General features: G+C 43.3%; 1 protein-coding gene across 1 annotated transcript; it reads right to left on the reverse strand.

The window, feature by feature from the left end:
- Nucleotides 1-377: 377 nt before the first annotated feature.
- acap1 (ArfGAP with coiled-coil, ankyrin repeat and PH domains 1) lies at nt 378-23,465 on the reverse strand. Its single transcript, XM_005945269.3, has 23 exons — nt 22,634-23,465; nt 19,999-20,056; nt 17,121-17,240; nt 16,945-16,998; nt 16,743-16,801; nt 15,335-15,518; nt 15,049-15,093; nt 14,860-14,955; nt 12,550-12,624; nt 11,510-11,622; nt 11,332-11,383; nt 11,145-11,245; nt 10,873-10,984; nt 10,566-10,777; nt 10,398-10,467; nt 10,108-10,202; nt 6,877-7,064; nt 6,721-6,771; nt 6,442-6,623; nt 5,894-6,003; nt 3,316-3,426; nt 3,175-3,236; nt 378-1,867 (listed from the first exon to the last, which is right to left on the reverse strand). The coding sequence occupies exons 1-23, from the start codon at nt 22,684-22,686 to the stop codon at nt 1,770-1,772; spliced, it is 2,301 nt and encodes a 766-aa protein (XP_005945331.1). The 5' UTR covers nt 22,687-23,465; the 3' UTR covers nt 378-1,769.
- Between the last annotated feature and the right edge of the window lie 149 nt (nt 23,466-23,614).

Consider the following 23,614-nt stretch of genomic DNA (forward strand, 5'->3'; position numbering starts at 1 on the left):
CTGCCATCTGAACAATCTGTTCAGATTGACAGCTGTTTCCGATCTTTTATTGTCCAGTTTTAGTGAGTCTGTGAGTCAGCTTCCTGTTCTTACTTGACGCGAGTGATATTTGATGTGGTCTTCTGCTGCCTCTGCTTCAGTTTTGGAAATGGTTTTCTGCATACTTTGGTTTTAACGCGTTTATTTGAGCTACTGTTGCATTTCTATCAGCTTAAACCAGTCTGGCCATTCTCTTCTGACCTCAAATATCAACAAGACGTTTTCCACCAGAGAACTGCTGCTCTCTGGATATTTCATCATTTTTTCCAGACCATTCTCTGTAAACCCTACAGATGGTCGTGTGGGGAAATCCCAGCAGATCAGCAGTTTCTGAAATGCTCTGACCAACAACCATAACACATTCAGTCACTTCAATCCTCTTCATTCTGATGCTCAGTTTGAACTTCAGCAGGTCACCTTTACCCTGTTTTACATCCTTAAATGCACTGAGATGCTGCCATGTGATTGGCTGACTAGATATTTGTGCTAATAAGCAGTTGATCAGCTATACCTACTTAAGTAGCTGGTTACTGTCTATACACACTTAAGACTGCTCTATACACTCTGTTGCAGGCATGTTTTTTTCTACTCTTGGTTTAATACAGTGGTTCTTAACCTGGGTTCGATCGAACCCTAGGGGTTCAGCAGAGCCTCTGCCGTGACATGCACGGCTCATTTTGTGCACCAGTAAAAAACATATGAATGTCTTGAATTTGAAAAAAACCATATTTTATTTTTCACTAAAGAGGGGTTCAGTGACTGCACATATGAAACTGGTGGGGTTCGGTACCTCCAACAAGGTTAAGAACCCCTGGTTTAATACAATGTCACAGAAACCAGACATACCCAATACTGATGCTCTTAAGCACAGCGGCTCCATCTGTGAGCACCACCAGTGGAGCTACATGCTCTTCTGTTTGCCAATCAGAAGAAAGCTGGATGAAACAAAGGTGGAGATAATATGGCTCGTTTCAGAGAACGTGAGACCCAAGACAAAATTAGTAAGGATAATTAATGAGTTTTGGAAAGTTGTGCAAAGCACCTCTAATAGGATGACGAGTTCTTTAAAATAAGAACTTATTACTGCTTCAGTTCAAAAAGTGAAAACTGAAATACACAAACACGAGTTTGAATTTTTCTTTTATTTGATCTGAATACAAATTGAATGTACCTCACATAATTTAGACAAAACATGAACACAAAGTCCCAAATTTAAAAATCTGCAAATACTCCCGTTCATCGCAAGACGGTAGAAATAAAATGCAACTTTTAACAACAATTTCCTACAAACATTTTTTTTTGTTTTGTTTCATGTAATGAGTCAGTAGAAATCGCAAAACCTAAAACAACAGCCTCGTTTCGCTTACAAAAAGAAGGAAAAAAAGAAATAAAAAAACAGATTTACTGGTTTTAATAAGAAAACTTTTGGCAGAGTAATGGTGCTACCCTCTGCTACAGACACCTCACGCTGGTCTCATAAAGCTGTTGCAGTGTTTCCACTTGGACACGATTGTTCTGCTCTGACGTGCTCGCACAAAGAATTCACTGTTCGGAGCGCTCGTTCCCTCTGAAGTCAACACCAGCTGAGCTGTGACCGAACACGTGGCAGGTAGCCAGCGAGAGAGAGAGAGAGCGAGTGCATCTGCATGCCTGAAAGATGAATCTTTTCTATATGTGCCTGAAAGTATGTGGTGCTGCACTGTGGAATGAGGAGGTGGAGAGGCAGCTGGTTAAGACTTCGGGTCAGCACTGCGGCGTTTGAGCTTCTCCGGGTTGTTCGAGGCCATGTGGGAAAAGTCTCTGAAAATGTCCTGGTAGGTTTCATCACCTGAAAAAGACCAGAGAAGACATGAGCCTCAAAAGCTTTTGGGAATATTGAAAAGCTTAAAGAACCCACATTAATGCCGCCCTTGCTTTCTGAAAGCACCCGTACTTTAATGTGCCGCAGCCATCGTTTCATCAAAAGCTACACCGTTAATTGCACACCAACTATTTCCTGGACACGTTTAGAGCTGTAGCCCTAAAGCAAGACACATGCAACTGAACACATAAACACACGTAATGGCATGCACATGCACTTTACCTCTTAGTTTGCTGTAGGTGGCGCACACTGCACAAGCAGTTGAGACCAGCCGGACGTCTCAGAGGGCAGAAGGCAAAGGCACACGAGTGCATACAACACAGACAACAACAACAGACAAAGCACAGCACGTCAAATACTGACCAGCAGTTCTTTCAAGCAGACAAACACAACTTGTTTTTCTTGTCCTTTTTCCTTCTCTCCCCAATTCCCGCATGACTAAAAACCGGACACAGGAGACTAAAGTATAAAGTTATCAAGAAGCCCTTAAACGGACCCAGAAGACAACCACGAAGGAATGGTCTTTGCAGCTTGAAAAAGAGCCAAATGGCACAAAAAATGCGAACGAAACCCACTGTTAACCTCAAGCTCGAGGGGCTGCGGCAAAGCGCTCAGTTAAGCACAAAAGAGGTCAAATCCAACAGTGTCGAAGCTTAAACTGAGTCACCGTTCACAGAACAGCGGGAGAAAATTGTCCTTGAGAACCAAAACCCAACCTTGAATTTAGCTTACATAAACTGGAATAAGAAACACAGTCACAAATACACAAATCAGCACACTGTACAGACAGAAAATATCCTAAATACACTGAAAATTGGCCTGACCCAGGTCTACTCTATACACAGCTTCTTTAAGCTCGCTTAAAGAACGGTTTAGTATTGAAGACGCCCACATGTAGGTCTGTGTTGACATAGTGTTCGGATGCTTTGTGGGTTTCAAAGTGCAGCATGATGTGCATTTACAATTCAAAGTGCGTGTGACCACCTCATGAGAACCACCCGTCGTACCCTCTGTTCCAGCCTATCTTCTCTCACAGGATTCTTTAAAAAAATCTAAGTTGAAGCTTGTTTTTTTCTTTTTCATCTATAAACTCATGCACGGTAAGGCATGCTTGATTTTAAAAATATATATGTTTTAGCCAAGTTTGTCATTTTGAATCCCCATAGCCCATCCACTTATATGGTTCTTTATAGCCTGGAGACTCTTTCTAGTATTGGCCAGCCCACCTCCAGTCCCGCCCACTCCACCCCCTGATCCCTGCCCCTCTGAATGACCTGGTTGGCCGAACGCTCCATCCATCTCCCGCATCTCCTTGTTCATTTTGGCAATCCGCAACCTGAAAGACAGAAGATCGATTAAGCGAACACGCAGCTGCTAACGTGGCTCACGTGTTTTCTTTCGAGTCAAACACTTACAAAGTGACGATGTCTGCATTGGCGTTATCCACGGCGATAGTTATCGGGTCCTTCTGGTTCTTGTCTCGGGCGTTGTAGTCAGCCCCTCGCTTCAAAAACAGACAAACCAACCTGAGAAACGGAGAAGAGAGAGCACATGAGAGACTTTAGCCTGGAAATCTATACTATATCCAAGCATTTCCAAGGACCCGAGCATTTAAGGAACTCAAGTGAAGGGACTGGAGTTTAAACTGACTTTCCCAACCAAAGCTTCTGGAGTTTAGTGTAGTTTCTCTTCTCGTTTTCTATCTCTACAGATCCACTTTCATATCCAATCAACATTAAACTCATGTCACAGTAAAAACCACAGCGTCACAGTACTCTTCTCAGGAATATCTTACAGGAAATGGACAAATCTGCATGTATGTGTTTCCAAGAGAACCAATAAAAAAAAAAAAAGTTAAAACAATAAAAACAAACAGAATTATCAAACTCTAGATGATTGTCAAACAATCAGTTTCCTCTTGTAGCCTCCCTTTATGCTGGCTTTCTTTCTGATTGGCTGCCCCTCTGAGAGATGACCGCATTGGGGATGTCCACTCATGATGTTTGGAGCAGTCTGAAGCCTGAACCTCAGGGATCACACAATAGCTTTCTAATGCTTTCTAAGTCGTTCATGCTTTTGATGGAAAGCACAACGGGGACTATTAGTTCATGGGTTTATTTCTGTATTAGATTCACGTGGGTTCAATTCTTGGAACTATGAGTTCTGAACAGTTGAGAAGAAGTGTTGTCATGAATGTATCTGAATCATGTTATTTCTTGAATTTCAATGTATTATTAGAAACAAATAAAAAGATACTTAAAGGTAAGGAAACAATGAATTATACTGTATTATGTATTATAAAGTGTTACCGAAAATGCTGCAAAAAAAAGGGGGGGGAAAGCTACAGTTTTGAGACTATTTAATATCAATTATGTCCAACTAACTCGTCGCTCTTAAGAATAAACGTTTATGTTTCATTGTGACTCATTTTCCACTTTACTCACCACCGGCAGGTATTGTTGGCATAATGAGTCACACCAGCCTTGTTATTAGTTTAAATATATCATCAAGTTTGGACATTCTGAATCCTTGACCTTGTTTTTTTGGTAATATTTGACGTCTGTTAACGTCCCCTTGTTGTAGACAGTTGTTTACATCCTGGTGCTTTTGACCCTTACTCTTGATTTATGGTTGCTCTTTTTGAGTAGGTGTCTGCCTACAGAGAGAAGTATTCAACCTACGCAAACGGTTTACTCCTCTAAAAACCCAACGGCACGCAGCTTTACTGTGAGTAGGTCAAATGCTGTTTGGTGGAGAAGCTGACTAGAAAAGGGAAGGATGCAACAGTGGAGTTCACTGGGAACACGAGAAGTGCGAATTAAGATGAAAGCTAAAAAATCCAGAGTAAAGGCACAGGCGGTGGCCGCAGTGGGCACTTTTGATTGTTTTGATCGGTTTCACTTCAGCTTATTGTAAAACTTCGCTCCTCTTCACGGATGGCTGACAGGTCAACAACAGCACATGCAACAGCGGCCCGCAGACTGATTGTACCGCATTATTTGGGCGTTAGCTCCATCCAGCAACAGACGCTGTCTGCAGGTGGATGGTAGTCTGTAGCTGCCAAGTGTCTGCGAATGGAGAACCATGACGAGGCCCTTAAACTTCACCCACAAAGGACAATAAGAGACTACAGAAAGTCACTGATACTTGACAACTTCAAAAAACTACGGACACACAAAAAAAAACTGCTGGCAGGGTGGAGTTGGAGGTAAACATCCAGGGCTAAACTTTTCTCAATTTCTAGCTAGTCTTAGTTTATGATCTTGCCTCCCCATTGCTGTCTTCCAGGCCCACGGTGTTAGACTTTTTGTCTCTGTTTAACATTTACATGTAAACCATACCCCCCACTGATTGTTCCCTGCTGTCCTCTTGTTTATTATTATAAATGTTATGTTATGATTTCCCAGTGGTTCAGAGTCATCTTACCGCCTCAGGCCCCCCCTCTGGGTTGGTAATCTCACCATACTTTGGTAAACACACCCTCACAGGAAAACTGGATCTGAAGGCACGTCTTCAACACCAGACATCGAGGAAAAACGACAAAACGCACTCTTATGGTGAAGACTTGTCAGCCACCCGCCTTAAATCTACCCCGCTCTACCACCTTTTATACTCTAAATGGGACCAACATTTACAGAAGGAACAACATGTTGTGTTAAATAAGACTTGAAACCACCAACTGAGCCCATAAACCCATTAGGAAACTCTTTACTGGAATCATGAGTGGTCGAGACATTTTCTCATAGACTTCTACTCAATCAGACTGCAACTGGTGGAGTTGCCCCCTGCTGGCAACTGGAGGGACTGCAGGTTTAAGGTCAGGTTTACGTCTTTCTACCAGTCCTCACATTTTTTACCCATGAAAGCATCCTGCTTCACTGTGTTTTCTTAGTCCAATAACCAGTGTCTGTTTTCAGATTCTGTTATCTTGGTATGAAGCTATTTTTTTTTCACAGAAACAGGGCCGTGTCACAGTATCTGTGTTTGTCTTACCCCGTGTGGCCCAGGATGGTGGCGTGGTGCAGCGGTCCCCTGCCATTGCTGTCCGCCTGGTTAACGTTGGCGCCGTTTTGCAGCAGGAACTCGCAGGCTGCCAGGGCGTTCTGACCGAAACAGGAGAACGCGTGAGCTCAAACACCCTCTGAACCAATTGCACCGTGTGTCACACAGTGTGAGTAAAAGGCAGCTTAAGGATAAAAACGCCAGAGTATCCTAATCGTTTAACACACATTTGCATGCAAATGCACTTATGGCAGTTAAGAGATACTTTATTTTTAGTGGGAAGGGTATTTTGACCAGAGAAAGTAGAAACCCATTGACTACTACATGACAGCGACTATTTCGAGACCTGTTTCAAAGATAAGCCGTACCATCCCGCTTTTGTTCTCTACAAATGTTTAGCTGTACTCAAGCAAGACTGGTGTCCACAAATGGGACAACAGAGAGATTTCGTTATCACCTCCATCCATTTCCATGAGATCTAGAGGTCACAGAACTCGTAAAGATTCAAACTCTAATGCTCGACTGAGCGTCCTTCTCACCACTGAGACAGCCTGTATCAGCGGCGTGCTCGACTCATCGTTCACGTTGACCCAGTTGACATCGGCTCCGTGGGCCAACGCGTCGGCCATGACGGGGAAGTTCTGCAGGGCTGCCGAGCGGTACAGCAGCGCCCCGGGGTGGAGGTGGCTGAGATCCTCCTCCTCCTCTTCCTCTTCATTATCTGAAAGATTTAACAGATGTAATGTTATGTGATTCTTCTCAAAAGCTGTACAAGCTCTTTTTTGGTGGATCTGTGTTTTGTTGAGGTCTTATCTCACCTCTGTGGAAGCCTGAATTGTTCTTCTGGACAAGGTCACTGGGGCTTAACCCTAAAGAGAGAACAACAGTCGTGATTACCGATACAGCTGACCAGGCCCTTAGCGTTATCGAAGTACGCCTTCCTGTTTGACAACAGGGGCGACTTGCTGCTTTACCTGTGACCCGAGGCAGAGTGGCTCTGTTCGGTTTGGGCTTGAGCGGCGGTCTCTGCGCGATCTGTGTGGCCGCTCGGTTTCTCCTGCCGCTGGATCGCCTCAGCGGGGGGTTCCTGCCAGTCTCAGGCAGCTTATGGATAAACTTCTTTTCAACATACTTTGATCGAATCCACGACTCCTTGTCTCCTCTGAGGATCAGAAAGTATCAGAAAATGAGAAAGAATAAGCGCGAGCGATGGAGGATACGCTTCTCTTACATCGAGGTAGAGTTAAAACAGAAGAAGGCCACGTGCAGGGCCGTGTCCATCAGTGTATTTCTGGCTTTTCTTAAGCTCAGTTTCACTTCTCTACTTGAAGGTGTGAGACAGGAATTTAAGTTTTTTAATTTAAGTTTCTGAGGCACTGAGTTAAGTAATGCATTTATTTAAAATTGGGGATGTTTGTGTGCCTACTTTCTCAAGCAAAGTTAGTTTTTAGGCCTTTACAGACTCAAAGTTGACCACTGATTGGTATAATGTAACTATGCACACAACTAGCATTGTTAGAATTACAGGACAAGACACATGAGCAATAATCTTACAGAAGCAACTGTTGCCATCAGTCTGAGAAAGCTTATAAGGCCATATACAAATAATTCGAACTCCATCGTTTTACAGTGAGCAAGACGACACACAAGTGTAAGTGTAGGCTCAGATCAGACTTTCACAATCCAGAGCAACTGGGCAGCATGCTGGCACTAACACCTCATACCAACCGTGAAGCACGGTGGAGGAGGGGTGACGATTTGGGCTTATTTTGCAGCCACAGGTCATGGGAACCTCGCGGTCACTGAGTCAACTATGAACACATCTACACACCAAAGTATGCAAGTTTTTGAAGTATTCTAGAGTTAAATGGCATCTCTCTGATAGCTAAAACTAAACTGGTTCATGCAACATGACAATGATCTCAAGCACAGCAGAAAATCTGCAACAGAATGAAGAAAAAAAAGATTAAAGATGTTGCAAAGGCCCTGTCAGAGTCCAGACCTCAACCTGACTCAAAAGCTGAGGTAGGACCTTTAGAGAGCTGTGAATAAATAAATGCCCACAAACCTCAAAGAACTAAAGCAACGCTGTGAAGAAGAGTTGGTCAAAATTCCTCTATAGTGATGTGAGAGACTGATAAAGCCACACAGGAAACGATAACTTTAAGTTATTACTGAATCTACGAGCTGCTGAATCATGGGGTGTAATTAGTTTAACACGGTGAAATATTTCATGGGTTTCATTTTATAACTTAGTAAAGCCTGGATCACTCTTATTACGTCCTGATACCCAAACCTTTAGAGTTAAAAGAGGCTGTACTTCCCTTTGACCGTATCTGAAGCTTGCAGCCTCACTACAAGTTTCCGGAAAACACTTTAGTTAGAGAGTTAACCATCTGTTTCATGTACATGCTGCAGTTCCTGTCTGTCGTGACAAAACGCAGACGAGAGGAAGCAAAAGAAGAAGAAAAAAGGTCTGAGATGGGTCGTAGGCTGCTGATAAAGTTAACCATAAACTACAAAGATCTCCATGGAGAGCACCTTTTTATATTCAGCATATAAATAAACATGCTCGGTGAAGCAGTGGCGTCAGTCCACTCCCACTCAGACCTGTAGCGAGTTAGTGATCAGTCAATGTAAAAATACAGCGTGCGCAAGCAGAACTGTTAGTAATGTTAATGTGGCAGCAGAAGGAGATGAAGAGCGTGTTCCTGTTTGTTTTTCTTTCCAGCTGCATCAACACCGATGTTCCATGAACCACTTAAAGAATGACGCTTCAACAGAGAGGGGATTGCAATAGATGCATGCAATATTCTCCCATCTGGAGGAGTCGTCTGAATTGCAAACAGGCAAACGCATAAAATAAAATACCAACACGATTAATGAAAGAATTGATTTAATTCAGTTGCAGCTGATTTGTTTTGCCTTTATTATCAACCAACTATCATTAGCTCCTGACATCTATGGTCTACTTCCTCTACTGCTAATATTTACCCAATCATCAGTCTTGTTTTGGCAATATAATCATCGCCTTGCTGCAAACTTAGAGGAGGAACACCAGTAATTTTCTACTGCAGCTCCAGAGTTAAGAAACACAAAGTAGCTACTTTCAGCTGCTCCCTTGTCACAAGTGTTCGCCACAGCAGGGAGGTCCACATGTTTGATTCGGGCACATTCGTGTCTCGGCCTGAATCCTAATCTGGGACATTTGTTTGATAAGCTAATGTGTAAACCACTCCACTGCGCTCAAAACTGAAGCACGAAAAGGCAGAAATAACTTGATTTTGACAGAAACCTTAGACATGTCCTGCTATATGCTCACACTTTTAACACTCGGTGGCATCCCCGTCCAATCAAGCAGAAACTCAGAGGCTTGAAACTGAAGCCAAACTACCAAAAAACATGCCCGACCGCAATTGACTAAAAAAAGTAAATGGATCTCACCAAAACTCTAAGTTTTACAGCAGAGATAAATGTGTTACTTAAAACAGTCTAAAGTGCATTTCGAAGTTGATGCCAACTGTACAGGGTGATTATTTCACAATTCTCCTGTTTACACTAAATTAACTATTTGAATTGTACCTATGGGTACAGGTGCGTACCACCGATTCTGCTTCAGCTAATCTGAGCCACTGAACTGGACGTGTCAACTATGTTTGTAGTATTTGTGCCTTTAAGACCTTTTTTAAATCAATAATCTGTCAAAAGTCTGTCCAGGAGGAACGTTCTCTAGTTTTTGAATGAAATGTTAATATTTTATTTTCATGCCAGCGCTAATTTACATAAATCTGTGCCTGTGCATGCTTCTGAGATGAACCGACCTCTTGTCATAAGAAAGGTGGAAATCGATGCACTGCATTAAGCTAGTTAGCAGTAGCGGATAACTTAGCACTCTAGCACTCTTCCAAATCTGGTCACTCTGGGCTCCAAATAAACAAGATAGCAACAGGCAATGATGCTAAAATGAAACCATTAAAGCAGGTGTTTGTAAACCTGTTTTTTGTGCCATCTTTTATATACAGTCTATGTTTCTGATGCATTTTCGCATGATAGCCACAAGAATAACTGTCGGACTACACAGCGCTCCTTCGGGACTACAGAGGATATTAAATATTATTTTTTAATACCTAAGGAGACTTCCTGTCACACATCTGCACGTGGAAAAATCAGCTGAATGCACGTTGGACTGGATTGATTATGCGTACCTGGGACTGGAGGGATTGGGCTTCTTGATGGTGATCTCATCAATCCGAGCTTCATAGATCCTGTTGATAACTGTGTTCCCCAACTCACACATCAACTAAAGGCAGCAGGGAAACAAGAACAAATAAACCAGATTAAGTACTAATTTCTTTCTAATTTTTTTTTATTTTGTTTTGGCTTATATAAAGAAAACGGTTGCATAATCCACTGCGCAATCATAATTTTCTCTGGAACTTTTTCACAATAGGCCACAGGGAGGTGGAGCCGCTGCAGCTTAAAAATTTTAAATTACCTTAATAAGCTCGGGCTCCCAGGAGTCGAGGGTGAGGGAACGCACTTTGGAGAAATGGACTCCAAGGCTCCTGCCAGGGAAGGAAACCATTAAAGCGCACAGTGGAAGCCAAATGTGTGTGTGTGTGTGTGTGTGTGTGTGTGTGTGTGTGTGTGTGTGTGTGTGTACCTGTGTATTCCTGAGCAGACAATACAAAGTGTGATGCCCAGGTTGATGGAGGCCCAGTCAGGACCCGGCTCTCCGCAGTCGCAGCACTGCCTGTTCCCCGGGATTGCCTGAACCTCCTCCAGTGCTTTGCAGCCCTCGTTGTCCTGATCCACGCCTCCTCCACCTCCTCCTCCTCCCAGGCTGCTTGTAGACACCGAGCTGCAGCGCTGTCTCTGATAACAGAGACACATGGGAATGGCGAGCATTTAACTCCCACTGGAAAGTGCACGTTGAAGATAATGTGTGTGTGTGGTGTATGTGTTCTCACTGGGCTGAGCGTGTCCTCTCGGCGCTCCTGAAAGGCTGAGGCGATGCTGTTTTGGACGGCGCTGATCCATGCTTGCTGCTGCCTTTCTGAGTCTGCCTGCAACAAACAGCACCTACGCACACAAAGTCACACAACAGTGACCATTTAACACTCGAGAAGCAAGAAACTAACACCTCGGCAGTCTGCAGGACGCTTTAACACACGTGACGCTAATGCGACTTCACCACCATTACTGGAACAGACACACGCAGGTGTGCATGAAGTGAACTCACTTTGATGGGGAAACCACTTCAAAGCAAAAACGCCTCTCGTTTTCAATGCTGGGTTTGACTGTGCAAAGACGCAAGTCCTCCACCACGACTGTAGGCTGGTCCTAAAAGATGGACAAACCGTGATGGTCAGGTTGCATACGTGCAAATTCGTCTTTCGAATGTGCTCGTGACCCTAAGCGAAATTTACCTTGAATTTCTTCTGATACACCAGCTGATTCTTCTGAATTGAAAACCAGCGCCTGAGGTGGAGAAAGAGTTTAGCCTTTTAGCTGTTTTCATTCACTGCCGGGCAAGCAAACGCACGGTGGACATCGGATTTATCACAGTGAGGTTCATGAGAGGAAAAGCACACAGCAAAGTTGTACCTGCTCCAGGTCTTGAAGGCGTTGCTGGCCCTCTTGTACAGATAGCCCTCCATCGCGATCCCATTAGGTGCGTCACCATTAAAGTCCATAATGGAGTCATCATAAGACATGTCCTTGAAATATTTAAGAAATTAAAATCACATTGTGTCATCTGCTTCAAGGCCTTTTTTTTTTCTCCCCACAGCTTTAATTGTGTTTACAAAAAGTGATGTAATACAGAAGTAATTGGTGCGGTCCAGATCTGGCGTACCATGTGGAATGATTATTCTTTGGGTTGTCCCCCCTGTTTGCAACATCTGGGCCAAAAGTTATCAATAGCGGTGCTGCATTTCATCCGAGAATGATGCAAATAAAGCAACCATGCTGTAATCGATGCCATTCAAATGTGGGCTACTTTTAGGCTGACAGCCAGGCCTCACCTGACCCAGTAAGTTGCATCTTTGCTCATGTTAGATTTGTTATATTTGCACCAAAATGCTTTAGTCTCACAGTACATCAGTTTGTCGGGGCCAGAAAAAGCCCATCAGCACTGAATCCTTTCCACAAGATGCCAAAGTCCCTGGTGGGCTCCAATGAGCAGAGCGTATTTTACTGAAATACACATCTGTCTGCACAATCAGGAGCTTAGCAACCAAACCTAGCATACAGGTACCTCTTAGTCCCCTTGAGGTTTTTATCTTTTTATCTATATTACATGTTATTATGTTGCCTAGCAACCACCTACCAACTGTCTAAAATGACTAACTTGTTGGATTTATGCATCTCTATTAAATCGTTGCATCATTTTAACTTCACAACATTAACATCTCATTTTTATTGTTGCAACTTTCATTATGCATCATATACTGTTATGTCATCCTAGCAACCACCTAACAAGAGATTAAAATCACAGATGAAAACACAGCTACATCGTGTAAATACGAACGTGACAGCACCAGAAATGCCGTCTTCGTTATTCCACTGTCTCCGTCTTGTTAAAACCTAGTGCCTACATTACCCATGATGCCCCTTTCGGTTGTGAACGTTTGTAACTGCGTTACCTTTTTCTTGATTGCTGCGTGTCTTTGCTCCATGTCCCTCTTTTCTCTGGCACAGTCGAGGACAAACTGTTTGTGCTGTCAAAACACAACACGACACAGCGGTTATTAAACCTGGATTCATATTTTTACACTTTCAGCTCGCTGTCCAGCTCTACCAGGTTAAACACACACTGAAAGGACAGTGGTTCGATCACCATCCCCTCCTGTCACTGTGCTGAAATACCCTTGGGCAAGATAGTGAACCAAACACTTTATAACTGAATGTTAGAAACTGTTTATGCGTAGAAAGCGAGTAGCGAGATGCTTTAAAAGCACCAGCCTATTTACCAATCAAACTGAGATTATTCAGAACATCAACATTTTTACGAGCTTTCAGATTTGCACCACTTTTATTCAGGTCGCTAAACTAGTACAAAACCCCCCACACCAACTATTTTTCAGCATCTCTCACCGATCACTTTATCTTTTCCTTTATTTCATAAGAACATCGCAAATTTTAAAAAATAAAGCCCAAAACAGTTTGTGAGGACCGTTTAAAACTGTAAAACCTGCATAGTCTTTCCATTTAATGTTACGAAGGAGAGTTTTCTCCTTTCATTTTCATCTCCGACACATTTAGTTCTTTCAGAAACTCGGAGAGATCGCCAGCTTCGCGGTGGGTTATCACTCCTGCGCACTCTTGTGCAAACAGGAACTAGGAAGTGCTGAACTTCTGCCGTGTATCCTGCGCCAAACCAAAAAACAACATGGGTGGTCTCTCCTGCACAGAGCCTGCTTAGAGCATCACCCTCTCCCTATTTCACTCTCTCCTCTGCTCTTGCTCGTTCTCATCATTTCCTGTTCAAACAGGAAGCGCTTTTCTGTGGTTTGATCTGGTCAGTGAACGTGTTCACAATTTACTTCCTGTTTGAAACTCTGTTTATTTGATCAAAAACACTTAGCAGCAATGCTGCCTCTGCTCAAGGTTGACGGTGCAGAAAAGATTTTACAGTTTCCTCTGCAAAGGAGCAGGAAGGGGCGCACGCGCACACACACACAGACATGTGAAATATTTCCTGTTGTTGCTCACTTTTTCCTGTCACGATGAAAGTGTGATGTCACCTTGTGACTCCACTGCCCCTCCCCAAAAAGATGCCAGTTCCTAGTTGGACAGAGTTAACCCAAACAGCATTTTGGCCAAAAGCATCATACCATGACGCCCGTGGTCCACAAACACGATTGTTTCATTCAAAATGTTTTAGCAACATCTTGTGTATCCCTAAGCCAGAACAAACATTTGTAATCCATTTCCTGCCTCATAAATCATCTGCGAGGCTTTTCTGGGTGTTTCAGGTCTACGTTGTTCACCAGCTTTTGGTTGGCTTCTCTCTTTTTAGCATGCAGACAATGTACAATGCAGCAGTTTATCACCACTAACTAATCAACTCAGCCAGCAACACTTTGTCTATACATGTGGTCCGATCATGCTTACTGTGAGTGTCCCTTGCAAGAAAAACACTCTGTGCAATAAGTTTACAGCAATTAGTCTTCGGCTCAGGATAAAGACTCAAACTGAGAAACTGCTAATGTGGCTGTGTCCACTTTTTTGTTTAAGGAAAGCATTTTTCAGAGATGAAATTAACACGTTGACAGCCTAGGCCAAAAGCACTTTTTGTCTATAAAGCTTATTTCCTCCTTCAACAACTGTAGAGTAGGTTAAGATTTAATACAATACTGAAGTTATATCCTTAAAATTGTGTAATTTTACAAGACCAAACATGGTCACTTCTGGTCTAAAAAGACCAACGAGTGCATCAGGAGTGGCTGTTTCCATCTTTTACATACAGTCTATGGGGGCAGACTTTGTTACCTATTTTAAGGGTGGCTCTTTGGTGCCCTGGCAGGGCCTCTGTGTGTGTGTGTGTGTGTGTGTGTGTGTGTGTGTGTGTTGCTTGCTCTTGGCAGCTGACTCCAGTTTAGCCAGAGAGAGGAGTGCTCCAAGAGCTCAGTGCAGAGGAGGTGGTTTCGTTTGGCTCCTTTAACCCTTCTTTGGTTACTCTTTTGTTTAGTTACCAGCTTCTAGTTTTGTTGTGTTTTTAACTCATCATTTGTTGTTATTCCCTTGAACTTCTTAGAAAGAAACACACACACAGCAGGATTACAAGTAAGGTTTCTATTCTACACATTCACAAGTATGAACGCATTTTTCTCACATTGAGGATATCTTCTTCCTGTCCTACTGCTACTTATTTATGACTCATGCACAGACGGTTTCAGTCACAAAATGTCATTTTAACCGAAACAGCGATGTAACAAAACAGAAATAGTTACCTCTTCATTCAGCTTTTGTCGATACTCGTCCAGTTCTGACAGAGACTGGTGACCCTGCAGGAAGAACTGGGCTTGGGCATCCATCAGCGACAACATCTGACAGGAAGCAACACAAAGCCAGTGAGAAACATCTGAAGATAGAGTATGCATTTAAAAATGGACACATACAGGTAAAAAAAAACAACTCACCGCCAGCAGAATATCTGTCTTCTTCTTGGCCTCAATGACATTAATCTGAAAAAAAGAAAAAGCAGGAGGCAATGGTTAGAGAGACTTCCATATTTTCATGACCAAAACAGATTCTGCCCAGCCAGAAGCCACAACCACAAGACTGGACGGAAGCCCCGAGGCAGGCCTGTTATCATCCAAAGCAAAAGTATGACCACTGTGCTGCTGCTGCAGGCTGTTGTTCCAACCTAGCAGTCTGAGTTAAAGTGAAGCCTGTGTGAGCCTCTCTGCACTCATCTTTCCTCACCTCCAGCACGTAGTCCAAAGCCTCAGACCTGAAGGCCTTGCGCGCGTTGATCAGGGCGTTACTCGCCTCGTCCACCTCGTGCTGCTTCCCGCGTGGAGCCTGAGCGTTCCTTGACAGCGACCCCTCCAGGGCTTCGCTGCTCTTTTCAAACTCTTTTCGTCTGTCCTTAAAACGACGAACATCTCTGCAGAACAGGAGACGAAGGTAAGAAGGGGGGAAAAGTATTATGCTGTGCAAAAATCTTGAGCCATCACTTTTCTCTGTACATATTTCCTGCAAATGTTCTAGTAATTTTGTATTACAGTGCTCTTGAGCAACAGTTCTCCATGCTTTCTTAATGTCTTTCAAAAATGATTCTGGTGGCTTTTCCACTCCTTTTCAGCCCAGTCCCTGTACCTGACATTTCCTCATTCATTAAGCCCCTTGACACAAACCTATGAGTCATTCAAGCAATAAAACTGCACCTAACTCAAGGGATGAACCAGTGTTCAGACAAATTGGCAAAGAAACAACTTTAAATGGTATCTTTAGACACTTTGTTGTTAGCAGCTTGTCACAAAACAAATCATTTGTTTAATTGATTCTATCTAACGCTATTTGTAAAACACAGTGGAGACTGTCATGGTTTGGCACTGCATTCTGTTGTGTTGCATCAAAATTGATGCAATTAAGCACACAGAAAATCCCATCAGATTTTTATCCACCATGCAACAACATCTGGAAAGCATCTGCTTGACAACAGCTTTATTTTTCAGCATGACAATAATCCCAGACACTTTGCCAATGCAATAAATGGACACCTGGATAGAAAAAGCACACACTGTGGAGCACTATCGGTCATGGATTAGCCTCCCCAGAGCCCCGACCTCAACACTACTGAAGCAGTGTGGGATCATCTAAAGGTGGAAACATCATGTCCTTCAAGAAGTCTGGAGAACTATTCATGAAGACTTCTCACAGAAATGGAAAGAAAGCTGCCTCATAGAGGGAGGTAAAGTAAGCAGTATCCACATTACCAGATCAGTTTTTATGCAAAAGCAGAAAGCAAGTTATTGGATGCTGCTAAGTCACATGCACATGATATAAAACATTTTTTAATCACCGGCAAATTTATTGTTCTTTCTTTCTTACTTTTTTACCATAGCTTTTGTGCAATACTGTTTACCACGTGACGCTATCGCAAATACCTCTCTTATCTAATCTACCAAGTTATTTCCACTAATGGGAGCAGACCACAAGACAAACTATGAGGAGAAGCAGAACGATTATGACAGGCACACATGAAGGGGAATGACTGTATCTAAGGAAAATGTACGTATGTATGAAGTGTATGCTGGTGGGAAAGAAACTCAGAAATTAAAGCCTTAGATCGAACACACAGGTGGGGCCACCGTAGCGGCTCACTCACTCTTTCACAAAGCTTTGCAGCTTCGCCCTCACTGACTTCTGCGTGGTTTCAATCACTTCCTAAAAGGAGACAAAGACAAACATATTAAATGTCAAATGTAATATGTTCAGCGGCGTGCTACAGCCGTACTTGACCACATACTGCAGCTGATAAGCATCAGCACTGAAAAGGAGAAGTCAGAGGCCGTGAATAACAAACTCACCCCCTGTGCCTCAAAAATGACATTCAGCTTTTTGGAAAATTTCTCCAAGCAGTCCTGCAGAGCACAAATCTTAGATTAGACTCTGAAACTTATCAAGTCAATAATGCATTTTAATGTTTTCATTCATTGATTCATAACCGCCATCTTTATTTGAGAACCCAGTGTGCTCTGCTCACCGCCATCATCTTGTCCCCGGAGCATTGGTGTCCGAGCTCCCGGAGGCCATTCACGAAGCTCTTGCTGGTCTGACAGTAGGCTTTGCCAGCCTCCAGCATGGCCTGGCACTGTTTCACTAGCTGGATGACACAAATAAGCAACAAGAAGATTAAATGATCTCCTGAACAATGTAACAGCAGGCAACAAACGTCAGTTTAACATAATCTGCATTCATGCTGAGTATAACCTTGTTCACAGATTTTAATTCTGGTTGTTCAGTAGCTGTACTGGAGACCTGAGAGAATAAGTATAAAACATGCCGGAAGTGTTTCAAACCTTCATTCTATCTAAAGGCCACCAGGTGGCGATAGCTGTGGTTGCAGCTGCAAAAAGACTTGTGGTCCTATAAAATTGTATGCAGAAAGCAGCTTGACTTCTGTAAATAGTTTCCTGCTAAGTGTATGAGCTCAGTCGTATATTTTGAGTCATACTGAAGAAAGAGCGGTCGACCACTTCGTGTAAGCAGTATGTTTGTTTCTCTTTTAACTCCATTTTGGTCTCCACCACCATACGAGGACTATATGAGGCTCTTTTATCTGTTAAAGTTAGCTTTTTTCTTCTTCTTCTGTTGCTAGCTTATAGCTAATTTGGCTAGCTGGCTAAATAATAAACAGCAATGTTGTTTTTGTCCTATTTTTGCTGAAACAGCTTCTTGATAGTCTGCTCCTGGAAAATACGAGAGGCTGTTTCTGCCACTGGAAAAATAAATTTGCCATCTATGAGTCAAAAATTCAGGTTATTATCAAAATTTTGACTTACAGACTAAAATTTCCGAGGAAGTTGAAATTTTGAGATAGCTGCCTGAAATCTTGACTCTAGCTAACTTGAAACTCAAAATCAGCTCTTTCTGGTAAAAAATAAAAATAAAAAAGATAAAAATTTCATTGGTGGAAACAAACAGCACTGATGGAAGGACTGAGACTGAAACAGCACAAACTGCGTCATGCCAGGAAAACTTGCTTTAAAGCTATTTAGAGGCCAGGAAAGTGGAGGATCTCTATGTGTTGATGTATGCTTTTTAAATAAAAGTACGTAGTAAGTAAATACATTAATTTTTTAATTAAAGGTCAAATATAAACTGAGCTTCTGCCTTGGAAAGATAAGGCCTGTACCCAGTGTCCACCCTCACAGTCGTTTCCACTTTTTTGTTGATTAGATCTTTCCTCTGGCCTCTGTGAGGACCCTTTGAAGTTCAAAAACAAGAAATTGCATACAGATTATATTTTCTTACCCATTAAAAGCTCCATTTATCGAGCAAAAAAACCCACCGCTGATCACTTCAGCGTGATCTGCTAACTTACAGCTTGAAGCTTTAGGTGGTTTTCAAGCCAATTCAGTGACTTTATGACTTTCCTCTTAAGTGCTGCTTGTGACCACAAGCGTTCAGCAAAAAGGACTTAAACCCTGTGGGAGCTCCTCTCTTCCCCAGCGTGTTCAACAGCTGACCTTTATTACATCTGCAAATATCTAATTCAATGCAATAATTTAAAAGACGTGTTCGGAGAAATCTTTAGTTTTATTTGCGTCACATTTAAACCACCAGTGACATCTGAGGAGGCACGTCGCAGTGACAAAACCTAACCTGTAATGGATGTTTGGGGGGTAAAACATTAATAATAAATCCCTGCACCAAGACATGTCAGTGACTCATTATGTGAGCACACACATCACCTGAGCGTAGATATGACTGCAGTGGCATCATAGGACACGCTGTCTGACCTTTTTGTGCAAATCTCAGTTAATTTATCTGCATTTCTCTGAGCAAAAGCACCTCTGAACACAGCGAAGACGTGAAGCTGAATCCACACGCTTCAGTCCTGAACTCAACGAACTTCTAAAATTGTTGAAAAAAAAAAAAAAAAAAAAAAGCGTAGTGGCTAATTTGCATACAAAACACACAGATTACGCATCTCTCTACACTGCTACAGATCACAAATGAGCTCCATGCAGCATTAAATCCACACTTCACTTACATAATGAATACTTGCAATCAGACCTTTATATAGAATATTAAGTTTGATTTGTACTCCAGCAACATTTAACTCTAAACACCCTCCTTTTTGAGACTGTGGTATCACTCATACAGTAGATTATCTGCTGACTTCTTCTGGTCTAGTCAGATAACTGAAAAATATAGCGTGCCGTGTCTGTCAAAGAAGAAGAACTTTGTCCCAAAATCCTTTTGGGATGTGGCTCAGACCTGTCGCAGCCTGTGAAATCGCACCGGGACAGAAAAAACAAACAAACCATGTGCTACTTCCTTAAACCTAATCTCGTGGAAAACATCTCATGCATGCAGGGAAAGGCTTCTTTCTGTTTCACCTGCTCAACTGAAATCAGTCACATTCATGACACTTTACAGGCAAAGTGAGTGTGTTTGTTTTTTTGGTTTTGTATTTAAAAATGGTAAAATATAACATGTGGGAACCTGAGCTCACAGAATAACTAACAACATAGTAGTAAGTCACTTTGATTTGTGCTTATTCCGTATCATCGGGGAACAGAAACGACGCAGCATGTGACTGACGTCTATCAGATGAATAGATCTGAAACTGTCGATTTTTACAGCGTGAGCACGCAACAGGGAATATAGGTCGGCACGGCGAAGCAGAACGAAGTGCAGTTCTCTCTGAAGCAGGACAATATGATGGGGAAGCAGCACCTGCAGGCACTTCCTGCTCGCCGTCAGGTGAAAAAAAAGCTCCAACCACCAACGCCCACCGCTGACTTCGCTGCCACTGTCCATCGACATGTGATGCCTCGTCTCCGTTTGTGCGCTTGTGTGTTTGTGTGTGAAGTGGAGCGGTGACATTTCAAAAACATCTGGAAGTGTCTTACCTTCTCCAACCGTGTCTCGAGTTCACTCACGTCATTCTGGACGTCTTCGATCTCAGCTCTGGAAAAGAGAAAATTCCAATTCAAGGTCAGGGGTCATGGATTTTTCAATATAAGGCGTGAAAACCCTTCATTTTAAAGTCATTTATCAGCTCTATCCTCTCAAAAACTGCTTTTTCTCTTTTTTGCACAATTATAAACTAGAATAAAGAATAAAACTAGAATAAAACACAAACTTTCTGATGTTTTACAGACTAAATGTTTCATTTCTTTACACATTTCTGCAAACATCACTCCACCTGCCCTGTGATTGGCTGGGTTAGCCACCACCACCCCTCCCCCTCCTGCAAACCCTGATCTAAAAAAGCAGTTAAGAAAATGAATGGATGGATTCTTGCACATTTTACTGCTTAACATTAAAACATAACCACTGCAATATGATGCGCTTCTGTGGTGCAAGCTCGATACCTTCATGGACAGCTTTATTTCTCCATTTCTTATTCGCTCTGCACGCTTACAAACCAAATAATTCATGCTTAACATTTTTATTCTTGTGCTTTATTTCCACTGAGACGATGCATATGACTCGTCAGGATTTCCATGCCTTTAAAAGCAGTGGATGTCAACGTGTCACCGTCACAGTGCGCAGGAACAGTCGGAATCGCACAACAGGAAAGAGTATTTTTTTTGTTGTCTTAATATTGTGCAGCTAGAGCCTCGTCACGCTGACAGAGTTACTCCACATATTTCACGGCCGCCACTATTTCAGGCCCCGGGCATCTTGTTTTACACTCATTTAGCTGTAATTAAGCATGAAGCGTTGGGTATTTTTAGAATCTCTGTGACCTTCGGCAGGGTTTGAAGTGCATTCCTGTGGGTTTGAATGGAGCTTAGGGGACGCTCCAGCCATCAGACGTTTATGTAGGCCCACATGACTGCAAAGAAAACCTCCAGTGTGCGTGTAATTGATTACGTTTTGTTTTCTGGGTTCAGGATGTGGACTCGAAGATCTCTGAGACAAAAGCTCCTCAGAGATCCTCTTCAGGGCTGGTCTTTTTAAGAGCCTTCTTCTTTTTCTTGTTTTTTTTGTCGTGACACTTTCTTTCGATCTCTTTCTGCCTGTCGTGTCTTCTCATACCAAAAGCTAAACCATGTGGTTTCCGCTGCCTTCCACCAACAGTACAGAGATACAGAGAGAAACAGAGAGACAGAGAAAGAAAAAAAAAAAGAGGCGCGTCTGAGTGGGGAGAGGAGAGGAGGCCCGGGACAGACAGTAACTGTTTGTGTTTGTTAGTGCGGCGAGGTTTGAATCAAAGTCTGAGGTCATGTGCTCTTGAAACACGACCAAATGACATGTCAAGCCAGGAGAGAAGGGAAGAAAAGGGTTGTTTTTTTTTTAAAAAGAAAGAAAAAGGGTCTAAAGGAGAGAGGCCACTGTGGAGGAGAGTGAAGGAGCCCTTGATTAAGAAGAAGCACATCCTTTTTATCTTCTTCATGTCTCCTTGCAAGAGAGACGGAGGCTAAGAAAGCAAATTAAGACAGAGCTTAAGCTGAGTTTCCGCCGTGGTTCTCCCCACAGAAAACACGCTTCCTGTCTCCTGTTGATCACCTCAGCACATCTCGCTTCACTTCCTGTCGCCCTCCCACCCCGCTGTTACCTAGTAACCAGAAGGTACCACATTTGAGTGTCTGTCCCAAGGTGTCAGAGCACTTTATTTCCCCTCTTTTTTTTTTTGGCCCTCTGTATTGTCCATCCATCTTCCCGTGTATGTGTGTGCGATTATGTGTATTTGATGACTGCAGCACCTCCTCCTCCCTCCTTCACCCTGCTCGCAGCCTGACACGAGACCTCACCACGTCTGCTGCCACAAGTCAAACTTTCCACTGCTGTGTGAGCCCCATAAATTCAAGATGGGCGAGAGAGAAAGACCGAGGTATGCCAAATCAGGCTGAGGCAGCCACTGTGACTCAGGCGAGCTGCCACAAACTGTCAAGGCACACCCAAAGTTGTGCCAAGCTCTCTCTTGAGCCACTTGCAAAAGCAACTCAGAAACACTTCCCTTTCGATTGCACCAGATGTGCTGATGTTGAAAGGAAACTGATCGCACTCCGCTTTGCTGACACGCAGCAGGGGCTGCAGTGACCCGGCCTGAATTAAGATTTCGATTCTCTGAAAAATGAGTGTGATCTCTCTGAGAGTGGAGGTGGGTTGATCTCGACAACTATCAGGAAGAGGAAGCATCAAAGCTGCAACTGAAGTTTGGAAAACCAAGCCACTAGTGATAGCACTGCTGATATTTTCCACTGGAAGGAGTTTCGTGGCGATGTTTGAATGTCCGTGGCTAGTACAGGTTTTCTGTGGTCTCGGTGAGACGTGGGAAAGCACCTCAGAGCAGCAGATCAGCCCCCCACGGCCCTGCAGGCCTGCACAATGTCCTCATAGCTTTCAGTGACTTTTGACCCGAGCAGCTCAAACTCTGACAGAAGAGTGAGCAGCAACACCGGCAGATGCATAAATGTTTTATTAGGGAAACATGAATCAGCCTTTAATCCATAATCTCCTGCTGGAGCTGAAGCAAAGCCAGCTTTTCACTGGTGACATCAGCATGACTAACAAAGGTACAGGTGAAACTCTTACCTGAAGCGCGGGGAGTCCTTCAAACCCTCCTCAAAGTCCAGCTTCACCGTCATCCTTTGCGTTGACACCAACCCTCGTGACACTTCGTGTATGTATGTGACTCCTGGCTTTCAGCTGGAGGTGCAGCCTGGCAAAGACAAAAACTAACTCTCTTTCCCCCCCCCACTCGTTTTAACGCTCCACATCGGCAGCCCGGATCATTGTTCTCGCTGCTGGGTGTTTTCGCTCTCGTGTAGAACTTGTTTTCCTCTCCGGGTTTCTTTCTTTTTCGCCCGATCTGTTGCACATTCGCGTCGGAAGAGAACTTGTCAGCACTGAATGAACTGAGGGGATGTTAGTCGCGTCATTACCATCTTATGCGGCAGATTTTTTAAAAAAATGAAAAAAAGGCACAGTCCGGCGCAGAAGATGCGCAAAGCCACGGGAGGAGTTCCAGCAGAGGGCCAGAGTGTCCTTATGGATCCCAGAGGATTTCAAATAAAATCCGATGGCAGCGTGAATCAGGACTCCCCGGGGGTGCCGAGTCTAGTACTCTGCCTGTCTCTCTGCCTCTCTCTCTGTCTCAGAAGAGGTCCACCCCCCATGTCACGTCCCACTATTTCCGGGTTTGTTACTCATGGCAAACTGTGGTTTTGAAGTAGGAAGCTGCACATAATAAGAGGCATACACTGCCAAGTTGCATCATATGAAAAAAACGCCGAGCTGAAAGACTTACAATGTGACACTAACGTTTAAACATCCACACCGGCTACAGCAGGCCGTGTCGTGACTTTTCACCCCCCTCACTTAGTTTCTCCCTTTGTTGTTTGTGTGTTCTACTTGTCAGTTACAGTACAACAGTGAGCTTCACATGCAGTTAGACTGGGTGTGTATTCTTGTCTGACAACCTTGTCTGTTATGGTTTTTGCTGAGGTGTAAAGAAACTCCCCCATAGCCACCCACTGCCAACAGATCCACTATGGAAGTTCATTCATGCCAAGA

Source organism: Haplochromis burtoni, unplaced genomic scaffold (genome assembly GCF_018398535.1).
Source record: "Haplochromis burtoni strain Fernald_Lab_line unplaced genomic scaffold, NCSU_Asbu1 Contig_445, whole genome shotgun sequence".
Taxonomy (NCBI): Eukaryota; Metazoa; Chordata; class Actinopteri; order Cichliformes; family Cichlidae; genus Haplochromis; species Haplochromis burtoni.